Here is a 27627-nt window from a genome sequence, read left to right as displayed (position 1 = left end):
TTAAGAGAGGTTTTCAAGGGCCAAGCAGAAGTTTTCCAGTTCCTCTTTTATCTGGTGGAGTGCCCTCTTGACTTTCTGTGGTGTGTTCAAAATCTCTATGCTGCTGGTGAAGGGGTCATAGTGCAGAGCAAAAGGCTTCTTGATCTTCATCGCATAGTTCCTGTGGGGAGACAGGACAGAGCTTCTAGTTCAAAAGGCTTTTCCTTGAGTGCAAAACCTGCAGGACCTCATTTCTCAGGGTGCAGTCATGACCTTACTGGGGAGCAGAGGCTGCTGTGACACCTCCTCACTGCTTCTCCTGAGCTTTGCCTGGTGCAGCACATCCTGCCCACGGCTGAACCACTTGCAGCCCCAAAGATCTGCAGTGTCTGGTCTCAAGCTGGCTGGCTGAGTCCCGTCTGTGCTCTCACAGCTCTGCGTTCACACAATTCAGAGTTATTACAACCACAAGCTGAGGAATGCAGGAGCACAGCATGTCTGCCGCCTTCACTTCCAAGAAATAACCTGGAGCAGCTCTTTCTGTGCAATATTCTAAAAACCTGTTGATACTAGGTATCCTGGGCTATTTTTCTGTCTCTATTAAAAGAAAAAAAAACATGATTGCTTGCCATTTTTGACAATATTTCCATTAAGTGCATGCTGGTAGGAACCCCCTGTACTGATGTTGCCTTATGTTTTCCATGCTGACAGATTTTTGTGCCTTCAGTTATTTTGAGCAGCCTTGGCTGTGCAACTGTCTTGAAAAATGTATGAAAAATCTTCATGCCTGAGAGTGGTATATTCCTTGTCCTCGTACGTTCTTTGCAGGTTTGCCTGAGTCAAATGCTTTGTAAGTCCTCTCTCTTCTGCCAGTGAGTTCTCACCCACATTTTTACACGTATTAAAATTTTAATGTGAACATTTAGATTTAAGATGACGAGCCTAATTAGCCATGGTTATAGCCCCAGCAGACAGTGCTTCTGGGGAAGAGGCAAGGAGAGCAGGGAAGAAGTCTGGCTCAGGTTCTCTTCCTCTAATAAATTCCTCATTTCAGCTCCTGCATGCTCCCCAGTAGCTCCACAACCAACATCCTGCCTCCAGCCAGAATTGGTCATGTTGTTCTAACTGTTGGAGATGAAGGCCAGAATTTAAACCCTGCTTACTTTAAAAAAAATGGGGAAAAAGAAAAAAAATATCCCTACTGCACAGTGTCACACAGTTAAGGAAATGTGTTTAGAAACACCTCAAGCTAATTTGAAATTATGTTATTTAGGTTGTAGACAGCTACTTCATAGAAATTAGATTGCTGGTGAATGCTGATTCTGGATTCTTGTGCAGATATTAATCAGAGGACAAAGGCAATCTTGTTTTTAAGCCCCCTGCAGATCCATGCTAATTCCAGAGCCTGCTATGAAATTTCCATGTGACCTTGGGTAAATCAGATCTTCGTGATCTCCTGTTTGTATGGACTAGGACATAGGGTGGGATTGCATTCTCACAGTTCAGTTACAGAATTTATTTCAGAAGGTGCAAAAATAAAGCATTGTTAAGAAGAAGCATGGAACAGGGCATGGCAAAAGTAAATTCAGACTTTCTGCGAACCTTTTCTGAGATAAGCAAGCTCGTGCTTAACTTTGTTGTACAAAAGCCACTATGCAGATGCAGTGAGATAGTCTGGCACGGTTGCTGCAATGTAAATGTAAATCGATGTATTTAAGATTACGAATCAAACCATTAGTTTTAGTGGGGAACTAATGGTTGCTGCAATGTGAATGTAAATAGATGTATTTGAGATTAAGAATCAAAGCAGTGTGCCCCCCTCAATGAAAATACCCACAAAAACTTTACTTACTGAAACTTGACCTTGGCATCTTCCAGATTTTCTGCTATGAAATAGACAGGCTGGAAGGCTTGATCCTGGTAGGGGTGAACTGCAGTCACTTCTGGATCAAAAGGCTTGTACTCTGGCTTGTTTGACAAAGAATACTTTGTAGCAGGAACAACACCGGTTAGAGCAGGTGAATGAACAAAGAAAGAATTAGTCCCTGCTGGGCAGTGGAATTCTTAGTTAGGGGTAATAGAAAGTCCTGTTATTTCATATGTCAGAGCTGATTTTCACAATTAGCAGTTAATAAACCAAATAATAAAGATTTTTTTTAAGATTAAAAAAAAAAGAAATATATATTTACTGTATTACAGTGATGTACAACTGGATAGCACAGCCATGTCCTCAGACAGGGAAGGGAAAGTCTGTGCCACCCCCCAAAATATAAATATCCAGAAGAAAAAAATATCATGCTGCTTTTTTTTCAAATAGTATCACAGAAGTTTCAAATAGTTATCACAGAAGTCCTGTCTAGCATTACTTTAGAGTCCCCTAGCCCTTGTCACAAATTTCATGCTTCCTGCTGCAATGAAGATCAGAAGACAGAATGCTTCTGGTATTTTATGCACAGCTCCCAGGCCAGTATAGCAACCTAAAATCTTCCCTGAAATCCAATATATAAATATACACTATACTGCATGTACACATTTGTATTTTTGAACCCATAGGGGTTCTTCTATGTGTTTTTCTCCAGTTCTCTTACATTGCCCCCACCTAGGCAAACACAAGGCTTATAGAAGCCACTTCTGTCCACACTGCAGTCACAGGTACATCTATATAGTTTGTTTACATATACTGGAAATGCCTTTTAAACCAGACACCAGTTTGGCACTTGCACAGTCCTGGGAAGGCAGCTCTGCTTAGGCTTAAGTGAGTTCCCAAACACTGTGTCTGCTCCTGAAACTGAGGTGAGGTACTTTAAACCCAGCTCAGCCCCAGTGACATTTGAACTGCATCATGGATGTGCCTAAAAGCTGGTTGGGCCTCCAGCTGGCCAGGTTGGTGAAGTGTCCTGGGTACAAACCAAAAGGAGAAAGGAACTCATCCCATCAATGTTGAGACCTTCCTTTCCACCTTCAAACTGGACAGTGAGCTCAAGACTTTCAGTTCAATCTGCTATCTGGAAAAATTCAGACAGTACTCCTAAGCACATATTTAGACATTTCAATGAACTGGTGCAGAAATAAATACCAGGCTTAAAAAAAAAAAAAAAAAAAAAAAAAAAAAAAAAAAAAAAAAAAAAAACCAAAACCCAAAAGCTCCCAAGAATATATAAAAGATGGTGTTTTTCTTGCTCTTCATTTGCAGTATGTAATTGAAGAGTAAACCTTGGATAGCACTCATACAATCTAAGATGGTTGGTATACACAAACATGAGGCTGCTCTTAGAATCTTAGAAGCTCTGGGGAACTAATGGGAAAAGATTTCAGTAACTCAAAACCTGACAGGGGTCCCACTATACTGTCAGTGTTGAAGCAGAACTGAAATCCCATTGATTTCAGTGGAAGTTCAGCTTGAAACCGGATGGCCTTAAAGGCCTCTATAAGTTAAGTACTGGGTGTGCTGCAAGAAAAGCATATGTAGCACTGAGTGTTGCCAGAATTGTGGTATGAGCCATAAGATTTTACAGTATGTAGGACAGAGTCCAGCTGAGTGTTAACAGAAGAAGCATTTGGGATAATGTAGAACAGCTGACAGAATATAGTGAAATAAACAGTGCAATACTGAGAGCTTTTGGGGAGGAATTCTTACAGTTCAGAGGAGGCAAGTTTGGCCAGCAGTCAGACACATTACAACTGCTCAGTTTAGACTTGGGGATGGTTATCCTTCTGATACCTAGCTGCTGTTACTAAATGCTTTGTTAGATAACAGGGATTCAAATGCAAGGCTCATGCAGAGAGTGCCTAGCTCTTCCTCTCATCCTCTACCTTACCCCCAAATTATGCCCTGAGTTTGGGCAGGATCAACTCATGCACAGAAAATATCTACCTGAAGCTGACTTCAAACTGGTAGGAGTGGGTGCTGTGGAGAAAAGGGAAATGTTTTAGAGATTTCATAGTCAGGATGTGGTTCCCTTGGTTACAGTCACACACCCACAGACAGTCAGTCCAGGCTGCAGCTCAGGGATGTTCCCAGGCTTCTTGCTGATGCTAAGTTCTCATATAACATAAGCCGGATGACTGCTGCGTGCCCTCTCCCACTGGTTAGTTGTTATCTACTTGTAGCCAGCCATCTAACCTTAGTAACTCATGCCCTTATTCCCTCTTTGGTGACTGAATCATTCTGCTGCTCCTGGCCTAGAAGCCTTCAGGTCCAAGGAAACCCCTCTCTTGCCCAGGCTGCTGCAGTGTGTCTCCTTCAACACACGACCTGCAGTGAGATTCCTACAGTATTTGCTATATTCACTGCCAACAAAGTGCCAAAACTTCACTGCCTGTGCCAGATATGTTGATCAGCTAAATGATATGGAATCGAGTCTGGGACCTCCATGCCGAAGTCTGTGTCTGGCCCACTGAGAGGACTGGCAGATAATTATTAGGTTGGATAATGGCTTTCTGCCAAGCAGCAACAAAACTTATCTAGAGCAATAAACTCAAGTCTGTCATGAGCCTCACTATCTTCCAATCTTCATCTTCTCTGATAGATCTGTCTAGACACTGCTTTATTTCTAAAAAAAATCCTTTCTATGAAACAGGCACTCCACTACACATATTTTCTCTCTGCAGCTGTAAAAAAAGCAGCTGGTACAGGTTTGCAATTTGCTAACAGGTGCTTAGGCATTGGACCTCACCACGTTACCCACGCTGCCAGTGCCTACACTGACGTTAGAATCAGATGCTCAGGCAGAATAGAATGAATAAATATAAATATTTCTGTATTTCAGTTTTGTTCTAAGTAAAAATCAATGAGATTAAATCAGTCAGCTAAATACGGAAACTTTTAAGTTCGTGGATATAATTAACTTGTGTACAACAAGTTTCAGGAGCTCAAGGTGAATTGCACAGAACCACTAAGCCATTGTCCCAGAAGATGCACAGTGAGGAACTTGCAGAGCTCACAAACGGATTCTGCAGGGTGCATAGCAGAACTGCTGGTTAACTGCTTGCCCATCTTCTGATTTAGGTGTTATATGCAAGATGAACATGCTGAAAGGGGGATAATCCTATTCATTACCTGTTGAATAAAAATGCTATCACTACTGCCTGTATTTTCAGTAATATGATGAATGAACACAGAGGCAGACCCAGCTTTTTCAAAAGTTTATCCAGTAGCTTTACCCAGCAATTACCAGTGATAAAAGTAATGACAAGAAACTGCCATTTATCAGCTCAGGATCATTTAGGACTTCCACTCTCAGCCTCAGAGGTAGGGAATTTGAGATGCAGTTGTACTTTTTTGTTCTATATAGCAGTTTTGTGCACAAGCAGTCCTCGCCTGTGGTTTTAACAAACAGCAGAAGAGCCTCTTGGTGTCTGAGGAAGAAAAGGGTGGAAAAAGAGAAGAGAGAGTACAAGTCTGGTGCACTTGACTCCAGACAGCAAAAGTGAGCGCTTCTGATGAGTTTTTTACCTTCACTTGGGTAAAGTTTAAACAGAAAAAGGAAGTAACCACATCAGATAGATTTTGTTGTGCATATTACTATGAAAGCTACATAAATATCAGCAATATGATTACCTCTGCCCTTTAGTATCCTGTTTAACATGCAAATGAACTTGATTTAGAACCATAAATTATTAAGCCAGGCAGAGTAGAATAAATGTGGCCTTGAATTGTGCTTTGGTTTTACCAGGTAAATGAAAGCAAGTTTATGATTCCTGTTTGTTGTCAGTGAATATAAGAAGTACTGAAGGATTCCCAGATAAACAGTAGCTTCAGCAGTACATAGTGTGAAGCTGATGAGCAATCAGGCCAAGATCAGGCTGCTATGCTGAAAGGAAGTCATGTTTATTCCTCTAGAGGGCTAATGAACATGCAGATCTTTCAGCTTATTAAGAGAGAAAGCTCTCCACAGAGTTATCTCACAAAAATCTCCAAATTGCAAGTGTTGTGAGAAAAACAATGCTAAATTCAGCAAATGGTAAAAGTGAAGGTTGATGTCTGGGAAGGTTCCCCTTTCCCTGTGTTAATTTCGGCTGCCTTTCTGTGGGGACTCCTACTTGAAATGCCTTGAGATACATCAAAATGTTGGGGTTTTCCTCCTGTCAATTAACTGGGAAGTGGGCTGACCTGTACACAACTGGGAGAGTTTTGTAAAATGTTTATTGTCATGACAACCCAACTATCCCCAGTTCTGGGAGTCCAAGCTATGCTAATTCAGCCACAATTCTGTGTGAATGTATCATGTATCTGGCTGTTAGGCTGCTGAGTTTATGTGTTAAGTTTAAAATATAACTCCCATGAAAAAAGAAAAAAAAATGTTTCTGGTTTATAAAAATGCTGGAAAGAGTGGCATTTATTTTCCTTTGGCTCTTACAAGTTTATTAAAAAACATCCAATATCTGCACAGCTTGAAGCATTTGAGATGTACTGATACCAGTTTAGGGCTTCTGCAATTAGAAAGTGATCACCTGCATCAGTGCTCTTCAAAGTTAAGGAGAAATTAATATCACTCTTATAAGCTGTTTGGTCAAAGGAGGGGAAACCCACTTTCTGTAAAAGTGTGCAAGTCCTCTTTCTACAGTTAATCTACCTAAGCAAGGCAGCATGAAACCTGTGCTCGCAGATGTTGATCTATGTAAAACTAGAGCTGACATTAGTTTTGAAATGTATTTAGGAATGAAAAATTCTAAAGCAATTTCTTTTTATCAGTGTCCATGCTATTTCCTGTTTCTTTGCACTTCATTTGGTCCAGTCAATAGGCGCCTTTCTGGTTCATATGTGTGTGAATGTCAATAGCATGGAAAATATGGCCAAGCTCATAATAGGCATAATATTGCCCTCTAGTGAGTAATTCAGAAAGGAACGTGAGTTTTGTGTCAAAGTCAGCTGCATCACTACTGGCAGAAGCAGGAAGAAACAAATCTAATATTTTACGGGATGGTTGCTTTCACTGCATCTCCTCTCTTTAGATGAAAGACAGGTACAATACCACAGTAGCTTTTCCCCTATGCAGTAGCTTCTGTGAAGGGAGAATTATTTCTTTGCAAAAGAAAAATCTGAATTTTAAATCATACTAATTTTTGTATAAAAACATAGTTTGCATTTACCAGAGGTCAGGAAAGTGGATTATAGAAATCTTTCAATATGACATTTGACACATACCATCAGCTCCCCATAAGATGAAAGCAGTCCTGCCCCGTAAGCTTTGATCAATCCATTTTGCTTGCAGAGGCCAAACTCCACAGTGAACCAGTAAAGCTGGGAATAAGAACAACTTGTGAAAAAGAGTCTGAAAAGGCAGAAATTTTAAGCTTCTCATCTTTCCTTTAATTTTCTTTTATTGTCATTTCTTAATACCGTTTTATCTTCAAATGTTATAGTTGCATATTTTAAGAAAATACTTTTTTCTCCTCAGCATATAACACACACTAAATGTAACATGTAATTTTTCAAAACTTGTTGTCCCACTTAGGAAAAAAAAATTAAATTTTGAATGATAATACATAGGTAAATAAAGTTCTAGCCTTTTCTTTCTTTGGAAGATGTTACTAATTCCCCTACAATCTCTTAGCCCAGATCCTCACTGTAGGCAGTGGAAGCTGCCAGATTTCCACCCACAATCCCCAGAAGGACAGGAAGATCCTGACAGAGGGTTCAACATCTTTGCAAAGGCACTTGAAAGGAGAGTTTCCCTCCTTCTTTGTCTGTGTGTTCTCATTCAGAAGAATTGAAGAATGCCTTTTTCTGTATTGCGCCAATCATATGTTAGTCATATGCTCCAGCAGAAAACAAAGATACATTTCTCTGGGCTTTTCTTGTGATAAAAGCATACTTAGGACCATACTTCCTTTACCTGCTGGACAACAGTGGGATGGCAGCTCTTGGCTCTGCCAAACTTTTAGTGCTTCCCTTATTATAAAATCTGAGGAAATGGACAGTGGAGGACAAGTCCTGGACACAGCCTGATGCCCAGAGAAGCTGGATAGGCATTGTGCAAAGGGAAAACACAGTCAATGAGGCATTTCAAGAATATGGCTTTGTCTCACAACTCTTCAAGGTTCCTTTAGAGACACAGAGCACTTTGCTGCCTCACACACAGGGATAGACCTTGGCTTCATAGGTATGGTATTTTCAGGACCCTGCTTAAAGAACCACAGACAATTTGTAAAACTATGTAAAGCTCTATATTATTCTGTCTATTTTGCCTTTTCCATACATTATCTCTCTTTCTCTCACCCTCCCACACACACCTTTTCATTTTTATGACTTGGCTTTGGCCTTCAAATTGATCACTGAAGAAACAACATGCCAGGATCTTTCCTTTTGCAGGATCCTGAGTTGCTTTCTCTACAGTTCAGCAAGTAATTACATGTTCATATTCTGATAATAAGCTTGATTCTCATTATTTCACAATGAAATGTCTTTTTAGTACCTCTTCATTTGCAGGAGGCTTTTATTTCTCCAAAATGAGACATGGGAGGAGGAGGAATTCTTTTTAGTGTTTCTTAAGTTACCCTGTATTTGGATTTTGGATAGTGAGGTTCTTTCAAGCTCTCACTGTTTTAACAGAGTTTAAAAATGTATTAGTGGTACTCTGGATGACAAGGACACTGGCAGTTTCCCGTCTGTGGTGCATGGATCTTAGGGAAGTTACAGGGCTGAACGACAATGGCATTTCAAAATTTGTTTTACAAATGTTTTAGACCATAGCAACAATTTTGAGATTCTTTGAAGAAACTTCTAAGATAGTTACCAAAATTCTTTTTATGAAGAACAGGGAATGACAGGGATTTTCAGAGATAAACACAGAAGTCATGTTAGACTTTCATGTCAGGATAATGAATACAGTTCAGGTTCTCCTCTATCTTCACTTTTTAGAAAAGGAACTCAAATGGTAAGCCTAGATTAGGTATATAAACTTTAAACATTTGACTATTGGGATGTTAATCCAGAATAGGTCTGCTGTTCAGAATACTTGAATGGCACATACAAAATTGTATTTTCACAGACCCTGAACAGCAGAGAGTCCTTTAAAAAGGTGCCTTATTCTACCTCCCCAAACCCTAGATGATGCTAAGAAAGTTTCAGCCTTTATTCTTCTGATCTTAACCCTATCTCTTGTCTAGGCCTATTCAGTGGAGGATCAGGAAGAGGTGCGTGCTGAGGAATGCTTTATATACCACAGACCTTAATCCAATCTCACCAAGATCTGGGGAGTGATGCAAAATGGTTCTCTGGGACTTAGAATTTTTTAACCCTAGCAAAGACATGGATCTTAACCTCATTCTAGCCTCTCTAGACCCAAGTAGTGGAAGAGGCAATGTGGACTGTCACTGTCATAGTCTCCTCACATCACCAGTCCAGGACCTGGATGAAGTCACAAAGAATTCAGCACTTGTAGCAATCTTCAAAAATAATGGTGGTCTTACTTAGTCCTAACCCAAGGATGGATATGTGCAGATGGATTTTAGGTGAGCCACAACCTCCTTTCTGAATGGGACTGTGGACTGGGTAAGGAACTTTGGGAAGTGACATCCTTCTCTCATTCACTACCTGTACTAAATGAGTTTCACACAGCCCAGTGAGGATAAGGCTCCTCTCCTCCTCTGAAAAATTCATCAAGACTGGTATGGCTGCCACTATCAGAAAAAAAAAAAAAAATCACCTGGCCTCCAGATGACTTTCAGAACAAGTCCAGATGGCAGTAAGGGGCTGTACAAATAATTTTGACAGTTGTAGACAGCCTAGTAACTCAGAACTGAACGGCAGTACCTGCTCCCAAATTGCTTTTAAATGCTCACTTATTTGGTGAGGTTAATGAATGTGGTGTGAACCAAAGTGTGATGGTTCTCTGCACCTCGTATAGGAGAAAATGCAGGTATCACCCTGGGTATCTAGTGTTTTAAGTGAATCTGGAATGTGAGTTGGCACCACTCTGTGTCTGAAATTGTAAGAACTCAGCTGAAGAAATATATTCTTACAAAATCAAGAAGTGTAAGCATTTCCTTAGGTGGAATTACACCATTCTGGGCTCCCCCAGAGGGATTCCAGTCCCTGCTCCAGCACCTTCCTAACTTGTGGAGGAGAAGAGACAATCCTGCTGATGCTCCCATTTCTGTAGTCAATCTGAGACACAAAGAGAGCCTTCCCTGCACAGCAGGGGATTTGCAGTGAATCGTTTGGGGTTTGCCTCTAATATTAAACTGCCATCTGTACTTACTGTGGCCAGTTTCTCAATCTCCTCTTCAGATGATCCAAGAGAAGCCAGTCCAATATCCTAAAGCAAGTAAGCAAGCAGACAGTGTTACACTAGTGTGATTATTCAGCCCAAGGGAGAGAAAGAGGGGAAAGGGGAGAGCCACATAATTTCTAGCATGAATAGCATGAACTACTCATTGTTTTTGTCACCCAAAATGACCTTCCATGGCTTCCAGGATGCCTACCTCTCCCTGGCCCCCAGCTACATACCACTGGGAGCCACATTAGATGAGTGATTAATCCTCAGTGTTCTCTGTGTAAAATTAACCATCTCTTGTCTTAATGCTGGTCTATCTACACCAGGCAAAAATTTACAGGGAGACATGAGAAGGAAGAACAGCAAAGGTGGGTTTTATCTTTGCCATTACCTTTCTGTCCCTCACTCTTTCTGACTCCCCTTTTATGAGCAGGCCAGATCTGTGCAGGGATGATTCTGTTTACTTTCATCTGTGCTCCCTGTTAAATGGTCTTCTCACACTAGGAAACTGTACATGTCTCTTTTTTTTTGCTATCCCAGGAGCCATATCATGCAACAAACAAACAAACTTAGGGCATTTTCACCATTCATCGTCTCATATTGAATGGAGAAAAAAAGAATTTTCATGGGGTGAATTCCAACTGCGAAAATACTTTGTGGGGACAAAAAAGTGAAATGTGAAAATTCACTGAATGTGATCTCATGTTGTATAGTCTGTGGTATTGATAGGAAAAGAAGAAAATTGAAAGCTTTGAAATTGCTGTAGTTTTTTATTTGTAGTGTGTCTTAAGTTCCAGTATTGAACTGAACTGAATAGGTTTCTTCCAGAATAAATTATAGATGACTAGGATGCTTAAAGTACTACTCTTCTGATTCTGTTAATAACCAATATTTATGATCAAAATGGTAACTGGCATGTATTCAAGTTGATACAACTGGAAACCACATCATATGAGGTGAACTGATTTTCTTTTAAAGATATTTTTTCAGGGACCTAGCTCATGTTGGGACCTACATCTTGTTACCCCTCCAATCTTATTGCCAGTTTCCACACTGGCCACTGATTCACAAGCCTGGACAATGAAATGCCTTCTTCCCTCTGCTATGGTTTTGAGGAACATTCATAGTTCTGAAGTCTTTAATTATGAGAGGTCATTGAGTTCAGTTGGGTCTGACACTGACTGCTCGTAGTAAATAGCCCCTTACTCTACAAAGAAGCTCTGTTTGCTTTTTGGAGCTTCCTCACCAGTGTGAGCAATGCTGTGAGAATCTGGTGAGTTGTAAAGGGAAAAAATAACTCTGATGAATGACATGGTGATGGACACAATTAAAGTCTCCTGCGAGACAAGAATGTACATCCAGAGAGAACCAGCTTGGAGGCTTGGCTGTGTAGGTTCATGTGGTGTAGGACAGGAAGCCAGGGGAGCAGCTCGGTCAGTAGAGCTCAGACTCCAGCCCCACAGAGACATCCTCCTCCAGACTGACACAGCCCTCCCACAGAGAAGTCCCACAAGCTCTGCCTGCCCTTCCTTTCACACCATGTCTGTAGGGAGCAGTGCTACCACTCCCTTGGAGGAAATATCTCCCAAGTCACTGCTAGCCCACCATGCCTGGAGGTCATGACTCAGGCACAATCCAGTCTTAGAATTGCATTTCATGGTGAGCTGCATGTATTTAAGGCACTCTGGCCTGCTATCCAGAGCAGTTGGTTAAGGAGCCAGCAGAAAATGTTCTTACCTGTGAGAACTGGGCAAAATCCCTGTCAGCCAGCATGGGAACATGACCCAACAACTCATGGCAGCAGTCTCTGGAAAATAAGTGACCTTCTTTTTTATTAAAGCTTCCTTTCCTGCCCTTCATGAACTCCCTGTGAAGGACTTTAGCCAACAGACTCCAAAGGGAGCTGGTGTGAGTGCTCCACAGTGGCTGCCTCCATTCCTGGCCTGGCTCTGCAAGGATCAGAGCACTCCCTTCTGCCACAGGCAGCCAGCTGCCAACTGCCCCCTGCCACCTTGTCTGTTGTCTCCTTGGGATGGCATGGGCACTAACCTTCTATGTCACAACATCTTTGAAAGGTCCCTGTTTGGTCCCAGCATACAACAAAAGTGTCTGTGCGAACTTGTAATTTCTCATGAAATGTAATTGCTGTTGTCTGGCCAGCACTTACTGGGAGAGTTTCACAGCAGGAAATCAAACTCCAGCAGATGGTAACTGAAGGCAGGATGAAAAGATTAAACCAGATACTCTTCAGTCTTTTCCTTCCCCAGGCAAAAGAGACAGAGAACCACACCCTCTCATGCATGACTTCCCCTTCTAAGTCTCTAGCTACCAGTTTCTCAAATTGTTTTATTCTGTAGACTACTGGATGGAACTCCAGAGCCAGTCCCAAGAGGATGATCCCCAGCACATTCAGAAGGATGGAATTATGTCAGGCCATCAAACTTACGGTTCTGGGGAATGCATAGGAGAAGAGAAATGCCTTGTATACTGTGTGCACTGAAAGACACGAAATGCCAGGCTGGCAAGGAAGTCACGAGCAGACAGCTGTCCTGCAGCTGGTCTCAGCTGGAAACCTGTTCTCTCTGCAGAGGGAAGGGACACCAAATTCAGCTGTTTCTCGGGTTAACTACACAGCACATTTACTTTAGCTAAGTAGTTTCAGGGATCCTTCCTGCTCTGTTGGAATAGTTCCCTCCACCAAGCATAGCAGGCACGCCTTGGCTTATCATGATTGATGTGCCCCTGTGCTGGTATAGGACCAGTTCCTGCAACATGGAATCACCTATCCATCCATCCTGTGTGTATTCACATAGCAGTATCACAAAGTGTGGGAGTACTGCCCACCCCAGTGCAGATTTTTGCACATATACACACAATTCTCCATGTTCCACATGACTGTGGTGTGTCTGAGGTCACACATAGTCCTTATGATCAAGCAGAGAACAGAACTTGCATCTGGTGTTTTTTTGTTTTCTTGGGTTTTTTTTAACCATTATTTTTGTCTAGAACCCACTACAGAACCTCTCATTGATCTGATCATAGGTGTTTTGCTTTGCACATGTCCACAGAAGAATACAACATTTTGCATTGTGATTTCAGCTTGTACATTCAGTGTTACCCCAGAGCCCCCTGCATTACCATGAAAGGACTGTGAGAGATAACCAAAAAAATAACCAGTCCGGTGGTCAATAGAACACACACTCTACATTTCCATGGGAAACATGTTGGTGGTCTGCAAAGCTAAGAAAATTAGAAATCACCACTTTCAAAGTGAGCCAATGATAATCTTTTTGAAGTCCTATATTCAAAATCTGTGTTTCATTCTCAGCTTCTGTAAATGACATCTCGTCTTCTTTAAAGCATAAAACTGCATTTTAAAAAATCAGAAATTGCTTTATTCTCAATTCTTCATCCATATTCTATTGTGTCATGAAGCCTATAACCTTTTTTTCCCTTTTTTGTGTAAACAAACAAAAAAATCCCACCCAGAAACCAAGCCATTTACAAGATTTGTTTTGGTTTGTTTTTTTCATGTTTCTTCCAGAATTTCTTGTCTTACTCTGTCAGGCTATTAGTACTTTTCCCATTACAAAATGAAACAAAACACCCAGTGAAAGAGGAAAAAAAAAGGAAAAAAATTCAAAGAAGTGACAAAATATATGAAGAAATAGAAGAATAAGAGGACAGCAAGAATGCTTCTTCCTGACATTGTGATGGTAGTGGGCATTTGTCACAGGTATCTTCTATTGCTCCACTCAATTCAAAGGCAATTAGTACAGAACTGCCTCAAAAATTAACAATTAAAAAAAAAAAAAAAACCTATGGAGAGTATGTATCTACCTTTGTCTATTTGCTGGTCCAATCCAGAGGAATGTGAAAATTTCGGAATATGGTAATCTTTGGGCTGAATTCTGAGTGAAGTGAAAATTGCACTAGCTGAAAAATATATTATATGAAAACCAAGACCTTAGTAACTCAATTTTGGAAGGACTATGAAAGAGTCTAGGGAAATTTATATAGCTTTAGCATCCATATTGGAGGAGAAGGAGGGAAAATGAAAATTACAGCTTGTGTTCCCTGAGATATCCTTTTAAATAGAGGCCAGTGAATCAGACAGTCTGCTGATGGAACAGACTTGGCCAGTTGCCTTGAAAAGCCCTAGGAAAAAGTTATCTGCTGAAGGTAATATCTGCAAAACCTGAACTTCTAGTTCATGACTGCACAATAAAACAGCAATCAGTAGAGAATTGGGGGTGTGGCTGGTTGGACCTGCTGCCCAAAGATCTGGGAAATCAAAGTGCGTTGCAGAGAAGGTCTTGAGCAGTTGACCTAAAGTGATCTGCAAGGCTTAATTCTTGGCCTAAAAACTGGTGTATACAGGCAGCCTGTGCATTGTAGTGTGAGCTTGCTTGAGTTCACTGGCTGTAATTTCTTCCAGCTGTGGAGCACAATAACTGCCTAAATCCAAACTTCTTTCCTAGAAAGAAAGATGTTCCCAGGTTCGTCTAGTTAACCCTTTAGGAAAACACTTGCCATGTGTAAGCGATCACACTGTTAACTACTTAATTCCCTTTAAGTAATTGTGAAATATTTGTGAAATATAGTTAATTTCTCTTCAAGCTAGCCTCACTAATAGGTAATAGCAGACAGATCTCATACTGAATCAAAAGGAATTGCTTTCTTATGTTCACAGATACTGCTAAGTTAAAGAGAAGATGGAAGTTTATCTGTCTGTGTGGGCTGGTTTTAACATGATCACTTTCTTTCCAGGTTATCCCACTCTCTCTCTCTGCTTCCTATGGTTTATTATTTTCAAAGCTGTACAAGGGGAGGTTCAGAATGGACATTCAGAAGCATTTCTTTTCTGAGAGGGTGGTCAAACACTGAGAATAGGCTCCTTAGAGAACTGGTGAATGCCCCAAGCCTGACAGCATTTAAGAGGAGTTTGGTCAATGCCCTTAACAACATGCTCTAACTTTTGGTCAGATTTTAGACCTTGCAGATGCTTCTGACTCAGACTAAGTTTGGGCCTTGCAATAATGTCAATCTTCATGCTAGTCTAGAAAGTATTCTGCATAGTGAAATGACTTTCTTAGAGGGGAAAATAGAATAGAGCCAAGATATCCATTCAAAGCCTTGTATAACGGGACTAAAATAATTTTCTCACTCTTAATTGTGTCTAGCTGTTAACACAGCTCTTCTGAAAAAAATTTGTTTAATTCATGCATAACCTGTAGGCTAAAGTAATCCAATTTTAACCTACAGTTTAATCAGGGTAGGACCAGTGGTCTCAAGAAATATGAATAGTTCTACATTTTCCTTAGCTGTCCATTTCAGAATGGAATAAAATGCCTCTGAAATACTTGATACTCATTCCCAGTTAGTTCATACAATTAGCTTATAGTAGACACCTTGTGTTATAGTAAATTAGTTGAAACTCACTGAGAACATATTTCCAAACATTACTGGCAGGCTTTTCAGAGTTGCTGTTTAGTTTATTTTGTTTTGTTTATGACACAGAGAATATTTAGAACCAGAGCCTGTAAAGGGAATGAGCAGACTCCAGGCAATCAAATTCTGTCAACTAACATGAGCAATGCAAATAGGATTATGGCAGGATAGTCTTACACTATCCTAAATTCTCACACTTTGAAATCACCTGATCCACTTGAAGGATATGAATATCTGCGATAATCAAGTCAGAATCACAATTCCTGGAGCTCCTTGCTGTCAGCTATTGTGTAAATTAAATGAGATCAACTTCTTCAAGAGAAAAAATATTTATCAGCCCAGTTATAATAAGAGGGAAGTAAGATGGGTACTTGAATAAAAGTGAGAATACATACAAAAGAGAAAATACATAATGCCTACAACAGAAAAAAATCCTACAGCTGGGTGCAATGGTGTTCATGGAAGATGCTTTTCACATGGCAACCCTCCCTTCCCTTACACTAAACGTGCAATAAAACCTTGTCATCAAACAGCTTAATCTTCATGAGAAATGCCAAAGTCTGAGAAAACTCTTCAGACACAGAAAGCTTATTCAAGCTAACTGGTATCCCCTACTCTTATACGGAGCAGGTCACTTGATTTTCTGAGTATTGTAATTAAATACAATTTATTTAAAGTCAAGCCATATTTTTTATTCTGTATTTCATCATGGTGATAAGCTGTCCTCTCTCTGGCACATCTTTTCACTGAGGAGGAGGCTTTAAAGATCGCCTTTCTTTAGTAATTCTTGATAATCAGGTGGTTTACACAAAGCACCTGGCTTCAGGAATCCATGTAGCCTGTGGCCTCATAAGGCAGGCTCCCTTGCTCTCCTACTCCTTGCTAGTCAGCCCCTAGCTAACAGGTCAGCCTAGCAAACTTGTGCGTCCTTTTTCTAATGTGACCTCTTCATGCCTTTATGGACTAGCACCACATCCTTTGTGCTCTCCTGTTGGCATATGGCAGGCACCAAGAAGTTTAGTGTGACAAGTGGTGCGACAGAGACAGAAGGAAGCAGAGTTGTTTCAAGGCAGCTGCTGACTGACCAGCAGGATCTCCTGGAAATCATTTTCTCTAGCACACATCTGCATCCTGCCTGGGGGATCAGGAAAAAGCTGTACTTGAGAGGTATGTACCTGTGCTTGTGTTTGGGTCTTACTATCAGCATGGCTATGGAAGCTTAAAACAGAGCCAAACCCATAAAAAGTCTGTGTGGAAGTCATACTGAGCACTGTCTGCTGTGACTGTAGTGCTGCTAGTACAGGGATTAGCTGCTTAGTGACACACCAGTAGCTGCCACTCACAGAACAGACACAAACTTCCAGCTGGGTCCCTCCATGTGCCTAGAATGAATGCCCTGTGCTCATCATCAGCTCTGCTCACCAGCTTGTTTCCTAGGAAATGGTTTGTGGTGCACAAATATGTGCAGGGAACCCTAGAATAAACTATGGTTTATAATGACTGACCTTTTAAATATCTGGAGACATCCTGAAGCTGAGGGATGTTATCCTCTCGGTAGCCGCAGTGCTTCTCGAGCTGCTGGAAAGCATCCAGGTACTGGGTACAGGCATGAGTAGGGTAAAGGCTCCTCAGCTTCCTGTAGACTTCTCTCCTGGAAATCAAAAACTGGATAGTGTGAGACACCTCAATAAAGCAGTACTTATCTGTACCATCTACATATCCACAGAGAGATGTAAAGCCCCAGCATGGGCATCATAGTCTAAAAATCTGAGCTCAGGACACCTGGTGCTTGAAAGCTGGTGCTGGTTGGATGTGGAAAACCATAAGGGCTTTTTATTTTATTTTTCCTTCAAAAGGTGTCCTTTGATGTTACCTAACCCTAATTCTGATACAGAAGTGTTTCTTGATTAGACACCTTCTTGCTAAGGTTTTTGGAGGCATCAGGGAAATTGCAGGGAGAGAGCTGGGGTACTCTGTTGTTCAGTTTAGGAAAGGAATTAATCAGGTGTTCCCCTCCTTTCTATGTTTGGGTACAGCTTGAAATGCTGGTCCCTCCTTTTCCACCCTGAAGCCTAGCCTAGATTTGTCTCATAAAAGCCTCTGGGAAAAGCATCTTTTCTGATACTGAAGGGTAATATCTGGACAGGTGAAGAGGTTTGTATTTTTGCAGTTCAAAATGCCTGGCATGGGCTATGTATTTGAAAGATATGCCAGCTACTTGAAGCATTTATCCCACTATACAAAAAGAGACCAGCTGAAAATAATATTTGTAACCTGATTTGGGCACAGGCTTTAAGCTTCTCACAAACTTGATGGTACTTGGATTTAGTGTTGTGGTTTGGAATATATTTAGCTGTTGCAAAATAAGCAAGTAGTAATAGGATTGCAAAGAACCTTATAGAAATGGTTATTTTTGTTCAGCCGTGGCCCTCGGGTCTCAACAACTTTATAAACATTGTTTTATGAAAATTGAGATCATTCTTGGAAGTGCTGGGTATGGGAAATGACCTTTCGTTTGTTTTGTAATTTTTTTTTACCACTATTATTATTCTCCTTTTTGTGATGCTGTTGTTGCTACGGAGGTGATAGCCAGTCCCTGGTAATGGCTCTTTATTTGTACCAATGTCTTACGCAGTGTGGGAGTAATAATGAACCAGAATGAAGCGGGAGAGGAAAACCTCAGGAGGAAAAAAAGTTAAAAGAACAGAGGGAAACAGTGGCTGCTGTCACTATTGCAAAAGCCACAGGAGACTGGGCCATTTCCATGGAGGAATTCGGAAAAAATGAGGAGGACTAGAGTTCAAGTGTTGCCCTGGTTTATTTCCTCATAGAATACTACTGACTTCGGTGGGGTTGTGTGGGATTTGAACCAGTACAGGGTTCATGCCCAGACTGGAGTCTAGAGAGAGCAGGCTTGTTTACACTTGTGCACATATGGTCTCTTTTATCAAGTGTCATTCTGCTGTGTGTCCAAACATTGGCTACCACGGAAATGCAGGCAGTCCCAGGGACCAGTGGTGAATTATCCAAAGCTAAGTGCTCCTCTAAGACAATTATCTAAGTAAATCCTCCAAAGTCAAGAGAGGTGCAGGTATGAAAGAACTGCTGGAAGAAAACTTTATGAAACACTCTAGAAAGCAACATCCTAACAAAAGATGGAACCAGATACTTTAAAGACTTTAAAGATAATAACCTAATTTTACATAAATTTCGTTATTTTTCAGGGGGGAAAAAAAAGTGGCATTATTCTACTTGATTATGAAAATGTGACAGGTGCATCCCCATAAATTTCTCCTGAATTCTCCATTTTTCTTACACAGCTTTTGCCCATATGGCATCTCTGATTGCCTAGTTTCAGAGCCTTCCAAGAAGTTGTTTTGAAAACAAAAGCTCAGATCATCTGTACCCTCTGTTTTCTGAAAGTCGTATTTCTCCGCTGACTTGGTTTTCATTTTTATAACCACGTTGCTACAAACTGAAGGCATCCAGCAACTCCTCAGAGTGACACCAGGGGAATTTAGCTTGTGCTACAAATTTCCCCTGCAATTGCACAGTGCTCAATTAAGCTGTGCTGTAATGTAGCTGACCTCAGGGCACAGCCTCAGGGGGCTGTGATAACAATTGGGAAGGCTAATTTTGGAAACAACTTTACATAACAAGACAACCTGGGTTGCTGGGGTTGGCTGTTTAAGGAAATGAGCAGATACTCCTTTAAAAGTCTATTCTGTTGCCACAATGGATCTAATTCTAGGTGGAGAAGAGCTGGAATGACGAAGGTTGGCAATAAAAGAGAAAAACAGGAAAGAACACAAAATTAAATTTTCTTAAATATGACATTCCCACACACCATCCCATGCCAAAATTGTTGGCTGGTGGTAGTAGTCATGAGCATGACACTGACCATCAATCTTTGACTATTGAAAGATGCTATAAAAACGTATTTGAGCTTAATAAAAGTGTGTCCCCCTAGATGAGCTGGATGCGAGGTTTTTATGTGGTTGTGGCTATCTGTGGCAAATCAGATTTTACTTAAAGTATTGAATGAGGTGGGATGCCAGAGAGGTTCTGGCATGAGGTATCTAGTTCTATGGATTTAAAACTTGGAATTGGAATAAACTTTGAGTGTGATTTAGGGCAAATTACTTAAGTTCTGGGGTTTTCAGCTGCAGTTAGAAAATGTGGTCTTCATTCTTCCTTTCCCCCACCTTTAGGCATTCTTTTGATTTAAATTTCTGAACAAAGACTCTCTCTTATGTACATATATGGCACCTTGCACAATCCCAGGACTCTGCTCTTACTTGAGACATTTGGACAGATTAATGCTTTGTAGTATCACACAAATGTGGAATTACTGCTGCTTACTGATAAATTTTAAAGTTAGTGGGAGAAAGTGGAAAGAGCGGGATTTTAAATAAGAACTCTGCTCTCTTTCAAATCTGCCACATATTTCACATACTGTTTAAAAATGCTTTGAACTGAATTAATTTTATTTAATTCACTGGTTGTGGTTTGGGGGTCTCTTTTTTTTTGGTTTTTTTGGGGTTTTTTGGTTGAGTGGCAGACCTTCAGGGACCTTCAGGAGAAACCAAGCCCTAGTGGAGAAATGCTGCAGCCTTGTAAAAATAACTTACCATCATTTCATATGATACCTAAGGCCCTTTTACAATGTAAATAATGTATATTAGAAAGGTATTTCAAAATTTCCTCTACCTTCAGTTTGAGAAAATGATACATATTCATATTAAAAGCAATGAATACTTGAAGGAGAGCAAGCAAGGCTCCTCTGTCCTGTGGATATTGAATTAGCCATATCCTCTGAGTGAATTTCTGTCCTGTCAGTGGGCATTTTCTCCTGGTAACAAGTCTGAAAATGTGATATTTCTGCCAGCACCATAGCTATGATGAATTAGAGGCCAGTCAGAAGAAGTTATTCAATAGGGTCCAGGTGTTTTCTGGCTTCTGATACCCTGATGGGATCTGCAGGTAGGGAGATAGGAAAATGCCTTTTGCTCTAGAAAGTGAATAGTTAAGACCAGCTCTGAGAATGGCTTTCTGAAAAACAAATGACCAAAAGATGACATTTAACCAAAGAGTAAAATGTGGGGTGGATGAACAACATTTTAAAAAGGTTATAGCTGTCTCACATTGCCAGTCTTTCCTGGGACTGCTGTGGAATGACCCAGCAGTTGGAGCATAAGTACCAAACTCACCAGGTTGCTGTTTCCTGCGCCGTGTACTCAATGTGAGGTAAAGGGTCTCCTCTGTAATGAAGAGAAGAAACATGACACATGTCTCAAGACTTCAAGTTCAGTTTCCAAGCTTTTTTTTTTTTTTGCCTGCACTGTGAATTTTTGCCGTAATGAAAATAGAAACAGCGAAATAGTTAATAATGAACCATCCATTTGTCTTGGTCAGCTCTAATGTGGGTGCTCTCTCTTCTATTACAATGTGGGGAGGAAACAGAGGGATATGTGAGAAAGAGAGCTGTGTTTCTGGTTCACAGATGCAATTAGAGACCTCCAGGCTTGCCATCACTTCTGCTGAAGGCAATCTAGCGAGCAAAGCACAGTGTGTGTCTGGAGGGACCCTCCCTGGAGGATGTGATCAGCTCAGCACCATCACAGGGAAGCTTTCAGAAACCCATGAGCAGAGAGCTGCCCAGGCACTCGCTGTGTGGTTAGCACTGATTCTCTGATGGGTGGTCTTTTCCCCTCTTCCTCACTGTCGCTTCTTCTGTAGCTCTGAGTCAGTTCAGTTCTGCTTTTGGGCTGTTATGAGCTGTGCTGACTCTGATATTTGATGGAAAGAGAAAACTGTATCCAGAAGTCTCACAAGACTTTGGAGACTTCACCAATTCTTGGATACCATGAGCCTGATAAACCATGACCAGTTGTACCTTCACCTTTTATTTACCCTACAGAAAGCAGCATAGTTCTGGTGAAGTTTTACACATAAAGGTAGAAACATCTCCCATCTGGAAATGTTTCCATTTGCTTCCCATTTGGAAGCTTTTCCAGTGACTAAAATGAAAAAAAAAAAAAAAAAAAGTGATCATTTTATTTTAAATGCCAGTATTTATGAGAACTGAAAGCTTTTTATGTTTTTAGGTAGTTAGTGTTCATAGACAGAGACATTTAAAAAAGCAAATAACAAAAAGAAATAAATCGCTTTCCACTGTCAAAAGTATGTTTGTAAATATTGTTCCTCAAATTTCCTTGAAAAAGATTAGCCTCAGCTCAGCACCAAGTCCTAAAAGGAACTTGAAAATTGAAATGAAAGGTCATATTGCAATCACTTCTGCTAAAACAAAATCCAGCACTGGACTGTGATATGTGAATGTAGTCTTCAGATTTTTTGTCTTAAAATGTATTTGCTGTGTCATCACAAAAGTCTATTTCACATGGAGTGGAAGCTTTTGTGGGAGAATTTTGTTGTCTCAAAAGTGGCCCCACTGATACATGAACAAAATATGATATCTGTTACATTTCTTGAGCATCAAGTCTGACAGCGTGGAGCGTTGCACTTTCCCTTCAGCAGCCTTGTACTTACGCTCTGTAATTAAAGGCCAGGTCGGCAAAGAATGCCCTCCGTTTGTGGTACTCCAGGTCAGAGTATCCCTGGGTTAGAAAATAATCAGGAAAAAGTTTTACATTATGAGAGATCTGTGGGCATAAGTAGAATTCATCAGAATCACCACTGGATCTGTGGAAGTACAGGCTCCCCACCCAATTCTCACTGCCCATTTATTACTATGTTGTGATAAAGACAGACTCAGTGGTATCTGTTTGAAGGGGACATTTACCTACTGAATACCAGCATTTTCTTTCTGCTCCTTTTGCGTTTACTAGAAATAAAACTTCAAGTAGGCTTTGCCAGCTATTGAATATGCATACAGACATGGAATAACATTCCTTTTAATTCTGCATCATTCATAATAGGAACTAAAACTTAAATCTGGAACCGTGTGCTAATATAACTCATAAAACTTAAATCTGGAACCGTGTGCTAATATAACTCATAAAACAGCATTGATCAGCATCATTGTACAAATATTTATTACTCTAAAATATTCAGAATTTACTGGAACCACTTTGTATACTGCAAGCCAAATTTGTCCCTTAGGTTTATTCACATAATTTTTAGTGTAGCAATAATACCAGTAACCCTGCAGTTGAGTGTTGTGTGGATGAATCTGAGGAAAGGGCTGGATCCTGAGAGCATGTTTATTACATCATGTGTTGTGGTTAATATGTTCATTCAGGTGCTTGTCAGTGGCTGTAACAAGCCCATGCAAAACACACAAAAAGCTGCTGGGCCAGACTCACACAGATGCTGTGACATCCCAGCTTTGTTTCTGTGAGCTCTGTACCCACCCTCTGTGCAGCGGGAGCCTCCCTGGGGAACCTGCAGCCAGTGACAGGGTAGCCCAGAAATCAGTGTCACAGTGACATCAGTTTGATTGTTTGGGCCAGTAAAGAACAAACTGAAGGTGTGGAGAGAAACAACCCAAACTGTCTATTTGGTAGGAAATGTATATGCAAAATGTTTGCTGAGCTACCTGTACATCAGCTTCTTTTGTGCTTTCCTCCAGCCTCTCCATTTTTGAGCCCTGCTCAGAAGCCTGGTAAATCAGCCCTCACTGTGCTCTCTCCTGCCACAGACAAGTGATGTTCAGTGCCTGAGGTAACTTGTTTTCAACTTGTTAGGTATTTCTAAATTGCACTACATTTGGCAATTTAGATTTATCCCCACTCAATACTTCAGCAACTCAGCACCACTGCTGCTTTCTCTCAACCTCTTCAGTGCTCACACCTTCTATTTGGCAAAGGATGAGGGGAACCTAGTCCAGTTCGAAGAATTCCCTATGTGTGCTCATTTATCTAATGAGAAACAGCCTAAGAATTAGCTCAGGAAAATAACAAACACTTGGACTGTTTGTATCAGAAAGAAATAAGGAAGAATGAAAGATGTCCTGGTTAAGTAGGACATGAAGCTCTCCTAGAGCATTATAGTTGAATAAGTGATTCTCAAAAATAGAATCAGATAGATTCTATAGACTTGGAAAGGTCTATTTCATATTACACAGGACTGTATATAGTTCACAACAAAACCTGGTGTAGGTTAATGAAAGAGACTAAACAGAATTCAGACATGTAGAGAAGAGAATGACAAAAAATGCCTTGTAGATTTTGTTGACCCACATCTAATCTTCATTACATTTCTCAGTGCAAAGTATCTCTTCTTTTTGTCCTTTCTGTGCATTGCTTCTATGTGATTCTTGACAGAATAAAATGCTTCTGTGACCTGACTTGTCAAGTGAAAAATGACCTTTTGGGGTCCCTTCTGTGTCTGTGCCTAACTCACATCTCATCTGTACTAAAGCTGGGAAACTTTGATGAGAAATAAATGTTAGATTGTTTGTTTATTTGCTCCCAGTACTTTGCCTTACTATCATCACTAAAGCAGGACTCTACAGTGCATTTTTCTTTCCCTCTCCTAGAGTTTGTGCTTAGAGCGTGCCTAAGAGGGCACACATAAAGTTGTTACAGTAAAAGCCTTTTTGTGGTCCATTCCTGCAGGGATACGTGCAGTTCCTAATTCCACTGAAGATGAGCTTTTATCTGCCCCTGTGGTGTTTTTCTGTTCTTTCATGAGTATTTCTTTATTCCTGAAGTTTCCCTTACAACAATCCCCCTATGGAGAGTTTCATCTTTAAAAGATGAAATAACAGTAATGTTAAACTTACAGGGTGACCATGGTCCAAATTGGGGTCATATTTAGTGATCAGATGGTGACACTTGTCCAGATCTTGGATTTTTCTGGGGAACCAGGGCACTGGAGAGAAAGCAGAAAGAGATAAATGAGAGAGACTCAAGTAAATTTTAGAGAGAAAATAAAAGCTGTGCTGAAGATTACAAACTTTCTTTTCATCAATATCTAAGAATATTCATATCTATGTGTTACCATGATTGTTACACATCTCAGTAGTTGACTTGCTTCCTGACCAAACTGGCAGATTGGATGAAAAATTATCTGAAATTAACTTGCTGTGATAATCTCTCAGTTTTAATTAGTAGAAACAATTTTTAAAGGCAAAAATATTTTTTAGATCAAATGTGTGTTTTGTTTGACACAGGACAACAAATTTATTTCTACATTCTGGATTTCAGAATATATTTTGATCTTGTCTAAAAAGCAGTCTTATATTTTCATACCTTTAAAAGTTAGTCAATATTTTAAAAGGAAAACGTGGTATTTATAAAATTTCTAGAAACCAAAGAGATGAAGAAGAATCTTCAAGTTTTTTCCTTCTGGCTCATTATTTTTTCCAGCAACATTATTCTTTAGCTAAATTTCCAAACAGCTTCCTTCTCATGAAGTTGGAAGCTTTTCCAGTGACTAAAATGAAAATAAAATGTAATAATTTTATTTTAAATGCCAGCATTTATGAGAAATTAATTTTAAAAAAAAATTTTTGGAAGAACACAAAGTTGATATTGCTTTCCGAGGTCTGACTGATGCTGTAATCAGACTTTCTGTGTTACAACTCAGAAAGGTCCATTTGGGGTCACCTTAATGTCATACTGGACAAGACATCAAACAACTCTCTATTGAATGGTAAATTTAACTTTTGCTGTATGTATTATATTAGATCCAATCACATCAAGTTTAGAGAAATACAGATCTAAAAATACCCATGGATGTTGGGGAAATTATGTAATTTTCATGCATTACAACCAATTCTGTGATAAGTAGGAAGAAATACCACTCTGACAGATGCCTTATGTGCACCCAGAACTCTTTTCTGAGCCTTTGTCTTTGGCTGTACCAGTGGTTCTGCATGCAAGGTACCTTTCCTGCCATCTATTGCCATATTCCCTCAAAACCTGTACCTGATCACAGCTGCCCCAGAGTGTCCCCATACACATCTTGCCTGTTCCCTACAGGACAAAAAACATAAACACACCCTCTTTTAACAGTCCATCATTTTTATTGTAGTTCCAAGTCCTGGCATGTCTGAAACCTAAAGAAATTCTTCTCCAGCTTCAAAACCCTCTTTGGCTTTCCTGATAACAGTGATGCCCTTTTCATATGCCCACAGATCCTGAGAACAGCTTGGCTAGGGCTGCCTCTCGTTGTTAGCCTGACAGTGAATTTCAAACAACACCCAAAGGTGCCCAAACAGGACTGTGTAAGTTAAAAGTGCTCTAGGAATATCTGTCTGGCCTTGTCAAGGGAGGGGAACATGGCAATTCTGTACTGAGAGAACTCAGTCTGTTAGCTGGACCCTCAGCCTTCTCATCTGTCATCCTCAGGATTGTATTAAAGGTCTCTAACAGCTGTATCCACCCATTCCTGCCTGCAAACAAGAAAAATACCCATCTGCCTCTGTGTTTGTCTTGAAACAATCAGTTCTCTGCGCAGCTTTCAGCACAAAATCTTTCTATCATTGAGGAGTTTCTAGTTTCTCCTCAGCTTTTTGTTCTGCTGTTCTATCCTTCCTATCTCCCTCTTTGCTGGAACACTTCTCACCTCAGTTCCATGGGCTATGATGAAGTGCCTCTCTTTCTGCACCAATGGCAGTGGAAAGCAGCTATGCAGAGACAAATAATGAATGCCCACTCACTGACTTTCCAGACAAATGGAATTGCTATTATGAAGCTGAAGCTAAAACTAAAAAAAGTTACTCCAAAAGAAGTGCACTAAGAGATGCATGCATTTCTTACCTTTGTCTTCTCTGCTGGTTTTCACATCCTTTGCTACTCTCTTTAAGGAGGTGATAAGGATACTAACATCAGCACTGTGAACTTCACATTCAACAAAAATGTCAAGATCATCCACAGAGTTCTTGGGCTTTTTGGCTCGACGGGTTTCAAAGTGATAGATTTGAATTTCAAACATCTGCAAGAGCCAAGTGTTCATATGATGAAGCTTCTCCAAGGACTGAAAATCCAGGTAAATCTAGATACATTTCTACAATGTCTTTAAAAGGTGACTAAAAGAGGTATTAACTAGAAGTACATGTTAAGTAATGAAGTCCAATAATGTCTGGTTTACAAAGAGCTAAAATACAGACAGAGCTAAATATTAAACACTATAGCATTGGGTAGAGAAAGAAGAAGATGAAAGATGAGATACTGTTGACTGTAGAATTTCATCTGTGCAGAAATAGCAAATGAGTGTCTGAGTAACTTAAAATCCTGCCAGAATGAAAGCAGACCTATTGATGTATAATGGCATCATAATCATTAAATAATTGTGAGAAAAAAGTAACAAGCACAATAGTTTTCTTTAGAGTTATTCATTTTCCCAGATAAGAGTGAGCACCTGGTAGGGGTACTTCAAGTGTCCAGACTACATAATATCTGTGTGGTTCACAGCTCTTATAGTCTTTGTATCTCCTGCCAAATATGTGGAGAAAATTCGCTGGCTTCTAACATCCTCACAGTCTGAGTGCTTGAAATGCTGGCCACCACAACTGCTAGAAAGAAGCAACTGATTGCTCTCTCCTCTGAACAGCCCTTGCATGAAATGGTGATTCTTCTAAAAGACTATGACCAGATGCTCCTTCCCTCCAGAGCACTCTCCCTCTTTGCCCACCTCTCTGAGCAGCTGGAGCAAAACCAGGACAGTGAGAAAGGGAGAAGGCAGCATGAGGTGCAAGTCAGAGAGGGAGCAGGAGAAGAGTGAGAGAAGGAGAGATGCAGACTGGGAGACATGAAGGAGGCAGAGAAAGAAGAGAGGGCTCAGCAAAGGAAGGGGATACTGAGGTCTGTACCTCAAAGACTTCGGCTGCCTTAGAGAGCTCAATCTTCCTCACATTGTAGAGTGTGAGGGTCAGGACGAGAGATGCTCTGTCATCCTCCCTGTTGGAGTCCAGGCTGCCCTGGCTGTTCAATGACTGCATGCCACACATCTCCTTCTCCGTGCTGGCCTCTTCTTTTGGGCCTGACAATCCCACCAAATCAGTCTTCAT

At 40.5% G+C, this 27627-nt stretch overlaps 1 protein-coding gene across 1 annotated transcript; it reads right to left on the bottom strand.

The window, feature by feature from the left end:
* On the bottom strand, positions 1-27627 carry LOC128787953 (tyrosine 3-monooxygenase-like). The gene is made up of 12 exons (XM_053942563.1): positions 27430-27627; positions 26378-26552; positions 24397-24485; positions 22200-22267; positions 20861-20911; positions 17156-17301; positions 12646-12781; positions 11937-12006; positions 10185-10241; positions 7127-7222; positions 1832-1965; positions 1-160 (listed from the first exon to the last, which is right to left on the bottom strand). Exons 1-12 carry the CDS (start codon positions 27625-27627, stop codon positions 1-3), a joined length of 1380 nt encoding a protein of 459 aa, XP_053798538.1.

Source organism: Vidua chalybeata, chromosome 5 (assembly GCF_026979565.1).
Source record: "Vidua chalybeata isolate OUT-0048 chromosome 5, bVidCha1 merged haplotype, whole genome shotgun sequence".
Taxonomy (NCBI): Eukaryota; Metazoa; Chordata; class Aves; order Passeriformes; family Viduidae; genus Vidua; species Vidua chalybeata.
The sequence above is the reverse complement of the archived record's forward strand: the minus strand, read 5'-3'. Positions and strand labels throughout refer to the sequence as shown.